The sequence below is a fragment of the Macrobrachium nipponense genome, chromosome 17 (genome assembly GCF_015104395.2).
Source record: "Macrobrachium nipponense isolate FS-2020 chromosome 17, ASM1510439v2, whole genome shotgun sequence".
NCBI lineage: Eukaryota > Metazoa > Arthropoda > Malacostraca > Decapoda > Palaemonidae > Macrobrachium > Macrobrachium nipponense.
Window position 1 is genome coordinate 68678286 of NC_087210.1, and position 16436 is coordinate 68694721.

Consider the following 16436-nt stretch of genomic DNA (forward strand, 5'->3'; position numbering starts at 1 on the left):
CCATACGCCTCTCCTACCCCTTAGTTTAGCGGGAGGCATGCAAAAGATCGTCCTTCCTAACTCCTTCTTTGTCTTGATCCAGGAGTCAAGAGATTGTAAGGCCCTTTTCATGGATATGGCCGGCTTCATTTTCAGGAAAGATGAAGACTTGTGCGCCTTCGTACTTGAAAATAGAGAGCGCGGAGAAGGAGGAGCGGCTGGAGTCAATGCATCTCCATATTCTTCTAAGAGAAGAGCAGAAAGAACTTTGTAATTCGAAAGTCCTTCTCTGTTAGTAACTTCGTCCTCCGAGACGTCATCTAAATTAATAGGCTCGGAAGGAGAAGGCTCCCTTCCCTCCTCTGTTTCCTCTCTTGATTTCTTCCTTTCCGAAGAAGAAGCACTTCCATTAGGAGAGGGGCTAGGAGTAACTCTCTCCTTACGTTTATCATTAGGCGAGTCATGTGTAACTGTTTTACGCCTGTTAGACTCCTGTCGGATATTAAGCTCTTCATGAGGAGAATGCGCCTAGCGTTTAGCAGGAGTATCTCGCTGAGAATACTCCTGGAGCCTGGTAGGAGTATCCTGTTTGGAATACTCCTGGCGCCTGACAGTCGTAACACTCTTCGAATACTCCTGACGTCTGGTAGGCGCATCTCGCTCCCAATACTCCTGGCGCCTGTTAGGAGTATTAAGCTCAGAATACTCCTGGCGCTTGGTAGGCACATCGCGCTTCGAATACTCCTGGCGCCTGGTAGGAGTAAAAAGTCTAGAATACTCCTGGCGCCTGGGAGGAGTATCGAGGTCAGAGTACTCCAGGCGCCTGGCAGGAGTATCTCTTCCCGAATACTCCTGACCTATGTAAGGCGCATCTAGCTCCGAATACTCCTGTGGCTTGGTAGGAGTATCGCTCATGGAATGCGCTTTTCGAATGGCAAGTATATTGCGCTTAGCGGGCGCTTTACTCCTATCAGGAGTTCTCTCTTCTCCAGTTGGCTCTTGTTGCTTGGATGAAGATTTGGGCCTAGAACGATCTACAGTAAAGTCAGGCTCTTTGCGCCTACTTGGCGCCTGGCTCCTAGTTGGCGCCAGACGCTTGGCAGGAGTTACTTCCTTTCCCACGTCTCGCCTGCCTAACGCACCGCTCCCCCCAGAGATGGCCGCCTGTGCGACAACTCCCCTGGAGGGTTCGTCGCGCCCGACAGGAGATCGGTATTTGGATCTCTTAATCGGAAGCCTGTCATCCTTTTTACGAGTAGGCTCTTTAGAAAGTACTCCTACCAAAGACGCTAATTGCTCCTGCACATTCATCAAAATTTTCCTGGTCGAAGGCTCATTCGAATCAGGAGAAGGAGATCTGGAAGGCGCTCAAGAGTCTTTTACATTCCAAGGATCTAACTCCTTTCTAGCCTTCTTCATTACCGAAGGCGCATCCTCTTCAGAGAAGCGCTCGGGGCTAGAATTGAGCTCAGGTTCTTTCCAATTCCTCTTCAGCGGACGTGAAAGCTTCGATTCCTTTCCATCCTCTTCTCGATGGAAAAGGCGAACTAGATGATGAAAAGCACTCACGAAGGACGCTTTTCCTATAGCTGTCCCTGGCAGTCTGAGATGTATAAGATTCTGCCGAAGGGACGCCTGATCGTTGGGGATTCTCCACGACCCCCGTAAGGCTTTAGACTTTCCTTCTCCTCTGGGCCAGGGAGCTTGGAAGAGGTCTAGACCTGGGAGCGTCGCAGAGACGACCAGACGCCCCCTCCACTACATTGGGGACACTAACATCACTCGAAAAACCACATTCACTTCTCTTACCTTCCAATGCTTCCATTTTTTCTTGCATTTTTTGAAGGGAAGCTCTGAGTTCCGCCATTTCCGAGGTAGAATCAGAGGGATTAACTTGTGAACGGGCTGAAATAGAATGGGCATAATTATGAGAAGAAGAAGCAGCTACAGAACTACTAGACATTTTCTGGCTTTTGTAAGCCGCCTTCCTCTCTCTATCTTTCTCTAACTTCTTCAAGTAAGAAGTCAGATTCTTCCATTCTTGCGCACTCAATTTCTCACACTCGTTACACGTATTCTCAACTGAGCATTCAACCCTTCTACAACCACTGCATGTAGTGTGAGGATCTACCGAAGCTTTCGGAATCTTCACCTTACAGCCCTCATTCACACACACTCTGAAGCTAACACTAGAATCAGACATATTCACGAAAATCCAAAGCGAAGTCCAAAAAACAGTCCACGATAGCGAATGCCAAACAACGATCCAAGTACGTCACCAAAAATCAGTCGAAAGATGATCAAAAGCGTTGTGAAAAAAGAATTCCAGTCAGGAGGAAGTAACAACAATGTTGATACTACCGGCGACAGAGAGAATCTGATTAGAAAACGGGAATGGTTCTTAGTCCTGCCACCCAGAGCAGGGCGGTAGATCACCTGACCTACCTGTAGCGAGTGCCGCGAAATTTGAATTTCTGTCGGGGACGACGGAGTCGATAGCTATGTATATATCTGACAGGTAAGTTGAATGTATGAAAATAACATTTTCTTTACGTCCGTGCGGTAACTCTTCCGAAAAAATCATACGTGCGATTGTGGTAATGTTTGCACCATTTTAAATTAGCCGTTACGTAATATCAATATGTGCGCAATTTCATGTAGAATACAACTAAAAATAATTGAAGGTTGTAGCTTTTCTCATTTTTGAAATATTTGCATATAAATCACGATAAATAGAAAAAAACCACGTTCGGTCAACTTTGACTACCGAAATGGTCGAAAAACGCAATTGTAAGCTAAAACTCTTACAGTCTAGTAATATTCAGTCATTTATCTTCATCTTGAAACAAATTCAAAGTCTCTAGCAAAATATTTAGATTTATGGTGAATTAAAAAAAAAAATCTTTCCTTCCCTCCGCGCGCGGATTCTCCGCCACAAATCTCCGAAGTGCGTACGTCCCATTCTCGGAATATTTGCTCCGTTTCATATTAGGCATTTCATAGTGTTTTATATATGAAAATGTGCCCAATTTTCTGTAGAAAATGAAAAATATTTGAAGGTTGTAGCTTTTCTTATTTTTGAAATAATTGCATATAAAAAAAATATATATAAAAAAATTCGACATTCGGTCAATTTTAACTCGTCAGATATGATCGAAAACTGCAATTGTAAGCTAATACTCTTAAGTATAGTAATATTCAATCATTTCTCTTCATTTTGAAAGAAATTGGAAGTCTCTAGGACAATATTTAGATTCATGGTGAATTTTTGAAAAAAATATTTGTTTACGTCCGCGCGTTACGAATTCATGCATTACTTTGTCATAATATTTTCTCTGTGTTGCTTTTATTGTTTTACAATGTGTTATATACCAAAATGATCGCAATTTAGTGTACATTACAACGAATAAAAAAGTAACTTGTTACCTTTAACCGTTTTGCGCACAGCGCGATTTGAAAAAAATTATATATGAAATTTCGTTTTTGAGCTATCATATATCGCATTATTTATATATGATAAATGATAATTTTTTTCATCTGATGGTTGCATACTAAACTTCAGCCAATGAAAAAAAAAGGAGCCAAAAATGAACTATTGATCTTGAAAACTAATCGCGCTGTGATTTTTTGAAAAAAATATTTTTTCCGCTTCCGCGCTCATCTGAAACACCTCCGGCACACGGGAGACAATTTTTTTGTTTACTGCTTCGGCATAAGAGGCTTAAGTGATGATCATTTTATGATGAGTAATCAAGCATCATCACATGAATTGTAGGCAAATAACCAATCTGACAACAACAACAGGAACCAATTACCAATGCTAAGTGATCTTTCAGAAACAAATCCCAGGTATGTAGCCAAAGTTTATAGTTCATCATTGGACAAGTGGGTTGTGTACCCGCCTATCAATCTGGTAGTCCAAGTTTGCTCCTAGCTGCTGCCAATGAGGAACCAGACAAATTTATTTCTGATGATTAAAAATACATTTCTCAATATAATGTGGTTCGTATCCCACAATATACTGTAGGTCCTGTTGCTAAGTAACCAATTGGTTCCTAGCCACATCAAAAAAAAATCTAATCCTTCGGGCCAGCCCTAAGAGAGCTAAGTGGTCTGGCTCAACTAAGATATAACTTTTTTCTGCTTGTACCAAGCCTTTGTAAATTAGGTGTAGAAAAGAAATTCCAAATACTAGTTGCTAAGAGAGAGAAATAAATTATTTAACACTTCTCACATAAACATTATATGATTTGAAGTACTATAGCCATTAAGAAGACAACCAGAAATTTCAAACTTTTTTTCTATTCTTGCTTCACATACTATACCTCAATGTTCTGTACTTCATCCAGGTTCTCAATTTGCTTCACTGGATCAGCTAACTGCTCTTTGATGAAATTTGCAAAAGCATCTGCTGATCTTTGTCCTCTGTATTCTCTTTTGGATGCCTGGCCATTATGAAGGAGTTTCAAGGTAGGGTACTTGGTTATGTGAAATCTTGAAGCAATACTCGCTGTGAAAAAAAAAGGGTCTTGTGGCTACTTATATCATTAAAGTTTCCTCTTTCAAAGTTTAGACAGTTTTTCTTTTTTTAGTGCCGTCAATAAAAAAAAGTACATATTACTTGGTGCTGTCAATATATTACTCTAAACTGTGAACACAAAAATATATGCCAAAAATTTAATAACCTTCACATAAGACTACCTGTACCAGTCTTAAAATGACTGAACTATCATACTACATATGCAAGACATATAATACATACACTGGGCATCACAGTCCACTTTCCCGATAACAACTCTTCCTTCATCGGGAAACTCCTGTTTAATTTTATCAGCAGCTTCATCCCAAGTAGGAGCCAATATATTACTGAATCGGCACCAATCTGCGTAAAAGTTTATAAACACAAGTTCGTTGTTGCCTGTAAAAAAAAAGAAAGAAAAGAAAAGATGTGTACCTGGGAAAACTACAGGAGACAAAACCCAGTATAATTTTGGAATGGGAATTTACAAAAGAAAAAGTTAAATCAGGAAGATAGATATAAGTGCGAATGAGTTTTCTCATGATTGTATGAAGAATACATAGTAAGCAATCACGAGAATAATCAGAGAAAGGGTTAAAGGAACAAGTTATTGTTCATCCTTGTGTGGCAAAAATTCTTACTAGGCAAAATAGGCATGCAGAGCAAAATTTGAACTCCTGAGCTCCAAACACAATTTTAACTGGCAACCCTGTCTGTTTGTATTAATGTTCATAATAGGGGGCAACTGTACATTAATAAAATAAAATCACCCCATTTCTTGAAGGTTCCAAATCCCAAACAAATTTGTACACACTGGATTGAGCATTTGATCTTAATATACTATACAATGGAAAAATAAAAGGTAACAAACAAATCAAGATTACTCATCAAGCTACCATAAACATTTACTCAAATTAAAAAATTTCATGTGTCACTGAAACTAAACAGTTAATAAATGATTAAAAAAAAAAGGAACAAAGATGTAGTCATCAAATAACAGCAACTTATTATGTGTTCCAATGCAGCAAAACTAAGTATTGTGTATTCTCTTGAGTAAAAGCTCCAGCATACTTAATATGTACTATGTATCATTAAATTACTAAACATCATAAGCATAATGAGCTTATTTTGTTCAAGCTGAAGATGAACCAAATTGTGTTCATGCATCAGTTCTTATTTCAAGAAGACCACAATAGGCAAGTTTTATCTTGGTGTAAATTCAGGCATATTTCCTTATCTTTGTTGGCAAAATAACATTCATAAATATACATATACTCAGATTGCATCCTTCTAACATGGTAGTATGTGGCTTGTATCTTATCAAAAGTAATATTGTAAAATCACAATTTTTTAAAGTAAATTGTAATTTTCCCAACTATACAAACCTGAGGTTCGTTACATTAGGAATTATCTTAACCCTTAAACGCAGACTGGACGTATTTTACGTCGACATTTTTTGTCTCCCGGGTGCCGACTGGACGTATTTTATGTTGACATACAAAAGTTTTTTTAAAAATTCGCGGAAAAATACTTTTAGTACCAGCCGAAAACTCTTGAATCACGCGCCTTGGGGGATGCTGGGAGTTCACGGATCAAGGTGTTGTTTTGTTTACAATCGTTACGCAGGCGCGCAAGCGCGAATTTCTTTCTTGCCGCACTAAAAAGTATCTGTGACACATCTCGGAAATTATTTCGTCACTTTGACATAATTTTTGTACCATTTTAAATTAGCCGTTACATGAAGTATTATATATGAAAATGTGCGCATTTTTATGTAGAACACAATGAAAAAATACTCATGATTGTAGCTTTTATCAATTTTGAGATATTTTCATATAAATAACGATAAGTGCCAAAATTTCAACCTTCAGTCAACTTTGACTCTACCGAAATGGTCGAAAAACGCAATTGTAAGCTAAAACTCTTATATTTTAGTAATATTCAATCGTTTACCTTAATTTTGCAACTAATTGGAAGTCTCTAGCCCAATATTTCGATTTATGGTGAATTTATGAAAAAACTTTTTCCTTACGTCCTCGCGGTAACTTCCGAAAAAAATCATACATGCGATTGTGGTAATGTTTGCACCATTTTAAATTAGCCGTTACATAAAGTTTTATATATGAAAATGTGCGCAATTTCATGCACAATACAACTAAAAGCAACCCATGGTTGTAGCTTTTATCAATTTTGAAATATGTTCATATAAAAAATGATAAGTGACAAATTTTCAACCTTCGGTCAACTTTGACTCTACCGAAATGGTAGAAAAACGCAATTGTAAGCTAAAACGCTTATATTCTAGTAATATTCAAGCATATACCTTAATTTTGAAACAAATTGGAAGTCTCTAGCACAATATTTCAATTTATGGTGAATTTATGAAAAAAATAACATTTTCTTTACGTCCGCGCGGTAACTCTTCCGAAAAAATCATACGTGCGATTGTGGTAATGTTTGCACCATTTTAAATTAGCCGTTACATAAAGTTTTATATATGAAAATGTGCGCAATTTCATGTAGAATACAACAAAAAATAATTGAAGGTTATAGCTTTTCTCATTTTCGAAATATTTGCATATAAATCACGATAAATAGAAAAAAAACCACGTTCGGTCAACTTTGACTACCGAAATGGTCAAAAAACGCAATTGTAAGATAAAACTCTTACAGTCTAGTAATATTCAGTCATTTATCTTCATTTTGAAACAAATTCGAAGTCTCTAGCACAATATTTAAATTTATGGTGAATTAAAAAAAAAAACTCCTTCCCTCCGCGCGCGGATTCTCCGCCACAAATCTCCAAAATGTGTACGTCCCATCCTCGGAATATTTGCTCCGTTTCATATTAGGCATTTCATAGAGTTTTATATATGAAAATGTGCGCAATTTCATGTAGAATAAAACTAAAAATATTTGAAAGTTATAGCTTTTCTTATTTTTGAAATAATTGCATATAAAAAAATATATATATAAAAAATTCGACATTCGGTCAACTTTAACTTGTCAGATATGGTCAAAAAATGCAGTTGTAAGCTAATATTCTTATAGTATAGTAATATTCAATCATTTGTCTTCATTCTGAAAGAAATTGGAAGTCTCTAGGACAATATTTAGATTTATGGTGAATTTTTGAAAAAAATATTTGTTTACGTCCGCACGTTACGAATTCATGCATTATTTTGTGATAATATTTTCTCTGTGTTGCTTTTATTGTTTTACAATGTGTTATATACCAAAATAATCGCAATTTAGTGTACATTACAACAAAAAAAAGTAACTTGTTACCTTTAACCGTTTTGCGCACAGCGCGATTTGAATACAATTATATATGAAATTTTGTTTTTGCGCTATCATATATCGCATTATTTATATATGATAGTTAATTTTTTTCATTTCTGATGGTTGCATACTAAACTTCAGGCAATGACAAAAAAAGGAGCCAAAAATGAACTCTTAATCTTGAAAACTAAGCGCGCTGTAATTTTTTGAAAAAAATATTTTTTCCGCTTCCGCGCTCATCACTCTGAAACACCTCCGGCACGCGGGAGACATTTTTTTTTTTACCGCTTCGGCGTTTAAGGGTTAAGCAAAGCTGGAAATGGCTGCTAGACTTTCATAGCATGGCAATTCGGTAGTTGAACAACCAATTGGGTGGGAGAGCGCCTCCCACCTGGGTATATGCATACCACTTTGTTTTGGCTCAGGAATAGCTGAAAGGGGGTGGTATGAGGTGGGCCTAATGTGTAAAGGACCTCAGGTTTGTAAATTTAGGAAAAATACAATTTGCTTCAACAAAATTGTGATTTGTTCCTACACGGTATACAAACCGTTGGTCCTTTGCATTTGAAGACATAATTGGAGGGAGGATTCTGATATAAGTCACCTGAGCTGACTGGAGCTCGCTCACCTTGATTAGAACATTGGTCGTAAGAGCAAGGGGATGAACTGTGCCTCTGATGAACTGGCTGGAGTATATGAACCGAGAGAGATCATTCACCAGACATCTGGGCTTTGCTCCCATGGAGGGAAAGACTGTTTCATAGGAGAAAACAAGCTTAGATAAATCTGACAGGCAATGACAGTAATGCAAAATACAAGACGTGGGTTTGTCTTATTGTCCAAGACCCACTATCCTCCCCTTGCAAGAGTAAAGAGGATGTTTCTCTTGTCTATAACAACCGAATGGATATTCTGCTATGTCACTTACTTGCATCATAACCAGTTCCAATATGTGACAACCATACCGCTCTCTGCACGAGGGAAGATAAGAAGGATGGGGCTTGGATGAGAAGGGAGCCAGTCATCCACACTCATATTCTCATCTGCAACCAAATCGGTTCTCATCTGGCAGGCCAGGTATACTCGGTTCAGCCTCGACGACGACGACATGTAGCCCTCCGACAGTGTCTTGGTGCCCTTCCTCCAATATCATTTCCTCCCCCGCAAACTTAACCCATTGCACAGGGGACTAAAAAACACACTCATTGCAAGTAAATTCAGGATTGCAATCCTGCCCTCTGCAAGAAGTGCAGAGAGCATGAGGATCAACCTCCACAGATGATTGCCAGTTACTACATTTCTTACCTCCCAGCCCAGGCCACAAGCACTTGGGTTTGCGTGTTGAAAACTGGTCACAAACAACAGCAAACACACTCAAGATATTGTTTTACACTGAAAACAAGGGAAGATCTCACTGTGATACACAAGTAAGGAAAAGCTAGCGACAATCGAACAGAGAGTGATGTGATACATGTCTGAGCCTGACGGCGGCTGAAAGCCAAGTGGTATGCATATACCCAGGTGGGAGGAGCTCTCTCAGCCAGGCGGTAGTTCAACTACCGAACTACCTTGTTATAAAAGTCTAGCAGCTGTTTCCAGCTTCACTGAAGGTAATTCCTAATGTAAAGGACCGATGGTTTGTATACCGTGTAGGAACAAAAAACAAAATGCGCATGTACACATAGCATTTACATGTAATACAGATCATTAACGATGCCATAAAAATAAATTTACACAAACAGCAAGAAGTCTTCCAAAAGCAGATTTAAATACTAAATATGGTAAAACTCCACTTACCAATAATATTATCGAAGTTACTATTATCCAGCTGTAGAGCACCTCCTTGAATCTGGGTAAACTGCAGCACCATCTGAAAAGTGCAAGTAATGCTGTTACTTATAAGTTTACTTTCAAATCATGTGAAGAACTATTAAAAAGGTACTGATGTCAGTTTGTCAGATTTACAAAGTGAGACAGGTAAACAGAGATATGTGCCTGTCAAGGTGACATGTAGTAACCCCTAACTTTTAACATGCAGAATAAGGTACAGTTTGGTACCTTTTTCTGCATGTAAAAAGTTACCCATCAACTCAAATGATTTTAGGGTATTTTATGTCACCTTGAAAAGCACATTTCTCTGCTTATCCAACTCCCTTATAAACCTGACATATTCTCTGCTTACCTAACTCCCTTTGTAAATCTGACATACTGACAAACTATTAATGAGGCAGTGATAAGCCTTTATGAAATTACTCTTCAAAAACCATACTGCAATAAAATTACCCCCCTTCACAAGCATGTACTTAAATTATTTGAAAAAATGAAGTGGAGGTAAAATTACAAAGGCAAAATGAATCAAGTATGATAACAATGAATTAATGCATGTTAAAATCTAAAAACACCTAAAATATGGGTGTTTTTTCTAAACTAATCCCCTCTCACAATATTCTTTACACCTCTTCCTGTTCCCCATTCTTCTCTGTCCAATTCCTTCTCTGATGCAAATCCAGACACTATTTCATCTCCAACGTCTGTGTTTGGATCCCCTCCCCATCCACTGCCTAATGTCCAACTCCATCATCCTCAAGAGGAGCTACCCCTCCATTCAGTCCGAGCCACCAATTAACCATGACAGTTCTCCCTCTCAACCTCCTGGGTGTCATCAGATCTGACTGCTCTCAACAAGATGGCAAAGTAGTACGTTTAACCTTACGGCAATATAATGGGTGGAAGATATTGTTGACGACTCTCCTTGGATTTGATGCCCTGATTATTTTCATACTTTTTAAAGTATAGTACAGTATTCCCAACCAAGTTTTTTGCAGCTTCTGTTTGATAATCAAAATGAAATTCAAGATTCCTAATCCTACATGGGGCCAACAACATGTTAGTGGGTCATGAGGTGGGTGGCTTACAATCAGAGCATAACCCTTTAATTCCCATACAAAAATCAAGAATGACGTACAACTGGTCATTATGAAAAAAGAACCTATCACCTACACATGGTTGACAGTAAGCAAAATGTTAGTAGTTGATGTAATGGTGTGCAAAGTCTCTTCACGAAATGGTGTACACATGAAACAGTTCTTTGCACCAAAATCTGGACCTTCTACTTCTGAAATGCCAGAGAAAGCAATGAATGTCCACAAACAGCAAATGATTATGAATGACTATACCAAATATACATTCTAATCTATATAATTAGGATGTGACATCCTGCATACTCCTCCTCAGTACAATTTAAAAACTGTATCCTATGAAACATGAAATTCCTAAAAGGGATGGTCAATCACATCATCACAACAGAATGAAACTGAAAGCGTTTTAAAAATTGTTGCCAACTGTTATGACCATGATTCAAAGCTAAGCATCTGTTTGCATCTCATGGGCAACTTTGGGTTGTCTGGGAATCCAACTCTATGGCTTGGATTACAAATTATGTCAATCATACCTACAAGAATGGTAAGTTTCAACAGCCCCTCAGCAGCATGACATATATGTACAAGATAACATCTCCATCAGGGTGTTTTTGCCTCCAAACACCATCTCTTATCCTGCCCACAATCCAAAGAATTATTGTGATACTCAAGGTCTACTATCAGCTTCATATGATACAATTTGGTTTATATTCTCAATGCTAGTTCTAAGATGATCAAGCTGCACTCGAGGAATTTCCACATTATGGACATGATCAACTTCATTGTTTGTATGTGGGATATAGTCCACCATTGTATGTTGAACCCCAAACAGCAGATGCTCTAAATTGAATGTATCCATGACTTCAAGAGCATTTCTTCTTTGTAAACAATTCATAAGGACTAATGAAACTGTAAAATGAAGTTGCATTTGACAAGAAAAATGAGAAGGATGCTGCTGAAATTATTCTGGTCAAAGACAGCTGTTCACCAAAAAAGTTAAAAAGAGCTCAAGTTGGAGCATGCAAGGTGCATAAAGTCCATGGAAGAAGAGATAAAACCTCCTGAAGTGGTAGACCTGAAGTGTACTTGGTATCTTGAGATGATCTGAGGATGTCAATTTTATAATTACTAGTGGCTTATTGGTTTTATGAAACTTAGGCTGTCAAACCAAGTGCTCAAAACAGTGAAAAGTGGAGTGGCTGGAGAGCAAGATAAAGAGAAAGAAAATAAAGATGAAGTACGTACAAGGATGTGAGGGTGGAACTGGGAGAAAACTCCCACAACTGGAATAAGTAGTAGTTAGAGAGGTTGGCCAGCAAGACTGAAGACAGGAAGTAGGAACAGAGGTTAAGGAAAAGGTCAGCTGGGGGATGAAAGGTAGCTGTAAACACCCTTTAATAATGCCTACAGAGCACCACATGAGATGCATAAGGGCTTATACATACATGATAAGAGATCCTTAGACCTTAAAAAATGGTACAACAAAGTCATAAACCCATGGGACCTTTAAGCTACAAGATGAGATGTTGGAAGTGAGGAAGCAGCTTGCCTCTCAGACAGTGGTATTAAGAGTTCTACAAACTCTTACCATAGCTGTCCATCTGCATACATTTCCTCTTCTGCTGCTCACCTGACTTTCCATGTACTTTGATGCCTGGCATAAGAATACATATGCTCTCTTTTGTTATCCTTATGTTTCATCTCCACCCAATCTCAGTCTTCTCATTAACCTGACGGTCCTCACTTCTCACCATCTACAGAGCTGGAAACTCTTATGATAAACTTCAGCCTAAATATACTACAGGAAAGGTAGGGGAGGGGGGGGAATGGAAATTAATAATAATTTTGCTAAGACTGGACATCAATTGTGGAAGGTACCAATTACTGTATTCATTTTGTAAATACTAAGCTAATCAACTCTCATGATACACTTAAAATTTTCCTTGAATTTTGGTGGTAATCCATCAGATTTAGCCTGTAAGAGGTTAAGTTGCTGTAGAACATAACCCTACTTTTGGTAAATATAAGATGTAAGTTCATTTTTTGCCTAAGACATCTAAATTATATTTTTCAGACTACATCAAGAGTTTTTGCCTTGTTAAACATTAATATTGGTGCAACCAAGTTAATTTTGTGTTTCCCTTGCCACCAGTAGGAAAAAAGTACTGGGGAATGTGGTGAAAAGTATGGAAGTTTTCAATGATGGAAAATGTTATTGTTATTATACAATTAAGTTTGTTCATACTTACCTGGCAGATATATATATAGCTGTATTTTCTGACGTCCGACAGAAATATGATATTGTTATGATACAATAAAGTTTTATGCATACTTACCTGGCAGGTATATATATAGCTGTATTTTCTGAAGTCCGACAGAATTTAAAAAAACTTCCGACACACGCAGTGGTCGGCCAGGTGGTTAGTACCCATTCCCGCCGCTGGGAGGCGGGTATCAGGAACCATTCCCATTTTCTATTCATAATTTTTATTTCCACTGTCCCCTGAGGGGAGGTGGGTGGGTACTTGAATATATATATATCTGCCAGTTAAGTATGAACAAACTTTATTGTATCATAACAATATCATTTTGCTCATGAACTTACCTGTCAGATATATATATATAGTTGAACCCCACCGTTGGAGGTGGGAAGGGACAGAATAGAAGGATTTTGGGACACAAATGCATGCAGATGATTTACATCTTGGTTCCACCTGTTAGCATAGCCGACTTCGTGATTACTGTCACCCAAGTCTGCTTCTGCTTTACTAGAGTTGCCAGCGAGGTAGAGACCTATAAAGCTGGTGCACTCCAGATGATCTGTCAACTGGGGCGTGACCACAATGTGACTAGACCATATTGACCATACCATGAGGGCTAAGAAGTAAAATAAATATATATATATAATTATATATATCACCACCTGACCAACCTAGCCAAAGTTAATGTGTGTTAACTAAGGCTTCAGAGTTAAGAAGTCGTCGTTGTCAGCGACTCCACAACTAAATTAAGAGCTCTTCCTAACCATTTTCTACAGGATAGGATGAGTAGTACTTCTTGCCCCCAAGATTGTGTCTGCAGACACGTATGGCCCTAGCGAGCAGCAGATCTCAATATTGCCATCTTCACATCTCGCAGGGAGTGTGAAGTGAACCCAGAGTTGCTTCGCTAAAATATGGTACTCAGGATGTTGCTGAGTGCCATGCTCTGTTGAAATGCTTCCGAGGCCGCGCCCTCACCTCGTGAGCATTCAGATAAAAAGATTTCAAATCTTTGTGCAAACACAATGAAGGAGCTTTTTTTTTTTTTTTTTTTTTTTTTTTTTTTTTTTTTTTTTTTTTTTTTGAAAGAACTCCTTAACCCTAAAACCATAAAACCAGGGTGTACTTCGATATGGGCAAGTCTGGTCTTTTTCGGAACACTGCAGATTGCCCGACTGACTTCGACTTTCTTGATTTTAAGTAGATAAAACTTGAGAGACCTGACAGGGCACAGGACTCTCTCTGGCTCCTGCCCACTAACTTGTGCCATCCTTGCTTCCAAGATCCTGGCCCAAGGACAAAAAGGGTTTCCATTCTTAGGCCATAACGAAAGGCTTAGAGAGCACACCTCCTTGTGTTCTCTAAAGCCAAAACTTGTGACGATGGCTTAAAATCTCACTAACCCTCTTTGTCGTATCTAGGGTGGTTAGAAGAAGGCCTTCCTGATCACATACAAGAAGTTAACAGGCAGGAGAGGTTCGAATGCTTTGACATCAAGAACTTCAGACTACGTCAAAGTTCCATATTGAAAGCTTCGATCCGGAAATGCACAGTCTGTACTAAAGTCAGGTGAACGACCAGTTGACCAGTCAGACGAATCAAGGACAGCAAGGCTGTACCCTGAAGACCAAAAGGCACTATTCTTAGCTGAAGGATGAGTGTCTGGACTGCCTGGGCGATTCAATCTAAGCAAACCTTGGGGGTGTATCAACGCAACCCAACGTCGTCCGCAATCGACTTCGTCAATAAGAAACTCAGGGCTACTATATGTCGCCTGATCTCGCACGAGTGTCTGACTCCGAGAAAACAGGCGAGACAAAAAGTAGATGGTGAGCTAGAATCGAGATTCCACAGACCTCAATGATCGTGAAGGTCTTTGTTGTTTGACAGATGCAAATCTGTTAAACAACATTCTCTGTTGTCTGTTCGCACTGGCAGAATTTTCAAAACTCTCGGCAACCGCTAGACCACTGGTAGTTCAGGCGATATCCCCCACGTTCCCGTGGCGCTGGTACTTGGAACTATTCCCGTTTTCCTCAGATTTTCTCTGAACCCTGTCTCCTGAGGGGAGGAGGGTGGGAATTTATTATTATATACCTGCCAGGTAAGTATGCATAAAACTTTATTGTATCATAACAATATCATTTTTATGCATGACACTTACCTGGCAGGTATATATATAGCTGATTGACACATTTGGAGGTGGGTCACAGACAGCAATATCGTCATAATTCAAAAATTAACTAATTTTTTAAAAAGTTTTTAAATTATTTAAGTTCCTTACCTGCTAAGGTAGCTGACTTCGTAGTCCTGCCTCTTAGCCTGCTAAACCTTAGTAGCTCTCAACTAGGATGTGACCTGTTTGTTGAGAAAGCTAACAACAAGGGTCTGACAACTGGACGTGACCAATTTGTTGACAGGAAACCCACCTAGCCCTCTCTTACCAGGGGCATTCATGCTAGGATAAGTTAGACCACCTGAACCACACACAAAGCTAACGTAACACATTACACTTCACATACTGAAGAGGAAATAACCCTCTCAGACAACCATAAAAAGAACACCACTTAATTAAAATACCTAGCATGTTAGTAATCTATCGAGACGATTCGTACGGACTTTTGCAATCCTGTAACGAACCTCTAGATGATCGTTACATTCTACGCCTGTTGTTATAATAGGCTCTTTCTCGTAAACTCGAGCAGGGACCGAGAGAAGATACTTCTTAAGATATGAGAGAGCTGTGGAATATCAGTTGATGTGGACCACTGGTTCCAAAAACTCGTTTCGAGGACTGGAGGGACGACCGAATTGCATTTACTTCTTTCAGATTAAGATCCAGGACATCTGAAACACTATCCAGATGTCCGGCACCTTCTTTCTATCATAACGCACTGAGAGATGTTCAGAATAATTCCTAGATCTTGAATAATATTTCAGTTTCCCGGTAGTAAAAAACTGTGGTCTGAATTGCAGTCTATTCGGGGAAACAAACTTCTTCAGGAAGGAAATGGTCCCCCGCAAGCTCATCCATTCCCTCCCCGAGTATGCTTACTTCCCTATAAGGCTGCGCTTTGCCTAAGCAGGAGAGCATATAAAAGTGCAATGTTGCGGTAGACTCGTAGTTCTATACCGTGCGGTAACGAGCACCGAAAGGATTAAGAGATAACTCTGTTGAACATAGTAAGGCAAAACTAATGCAACGTTTATTCATTCACGTAAGAAATCCCCTCAATCTTAGGCTAAAGTCCGTGATTGTAGGACAGAGATACAGTTAGTCAGTCAATCCCGCAGGAGAGACGTAACCGCCAGCACAGAGATACGGTTAGTCAGTCAATCCCGCAGGAGAGAGAGACGTAACCTACCGTGCATGACCGCGCACGATCTGTTACTGGCTCGGTTGGAACTTGGACAGTCAGACACAGCAGCAGCCAGCAGCTTACGAACGTCGTCTCTTAACTTTATGTCTGGGTTGCC

General features: G+C 39.1%; 1 protein-coding gene across 2 annotated transcripts in view; it reads right to left on the reverse strand.

The window, feature by feature from the left end:
- LOC135196292 (endoplasmic reticulum resident protein 44-like) overlaps positions 1-16436 on the reverse strand; it is an 87374-nt gene that overhangs the window by 49486 nt on the left and 21452 nt on the right. For both annotated transcript variants that reach the window (XM_064222994.1, XM_064222995.1), the window contains exons 2-4: positions 9578-9650; positions 4742-4897; positions 4305-4489 (exon numbers count right to left, since the gene is read on the reverse strand). In XM_064222994.1, the coding sequence (XP_064079064.1) occupies positions 4305-4489; positions 4742-4897; positions 9578-9650 (414 nt within the window). The remainder of the gene's footprint in view (positions 1-4304; positions 4490-4741; positions 4898-9577; positions 9651-16436) is intronic.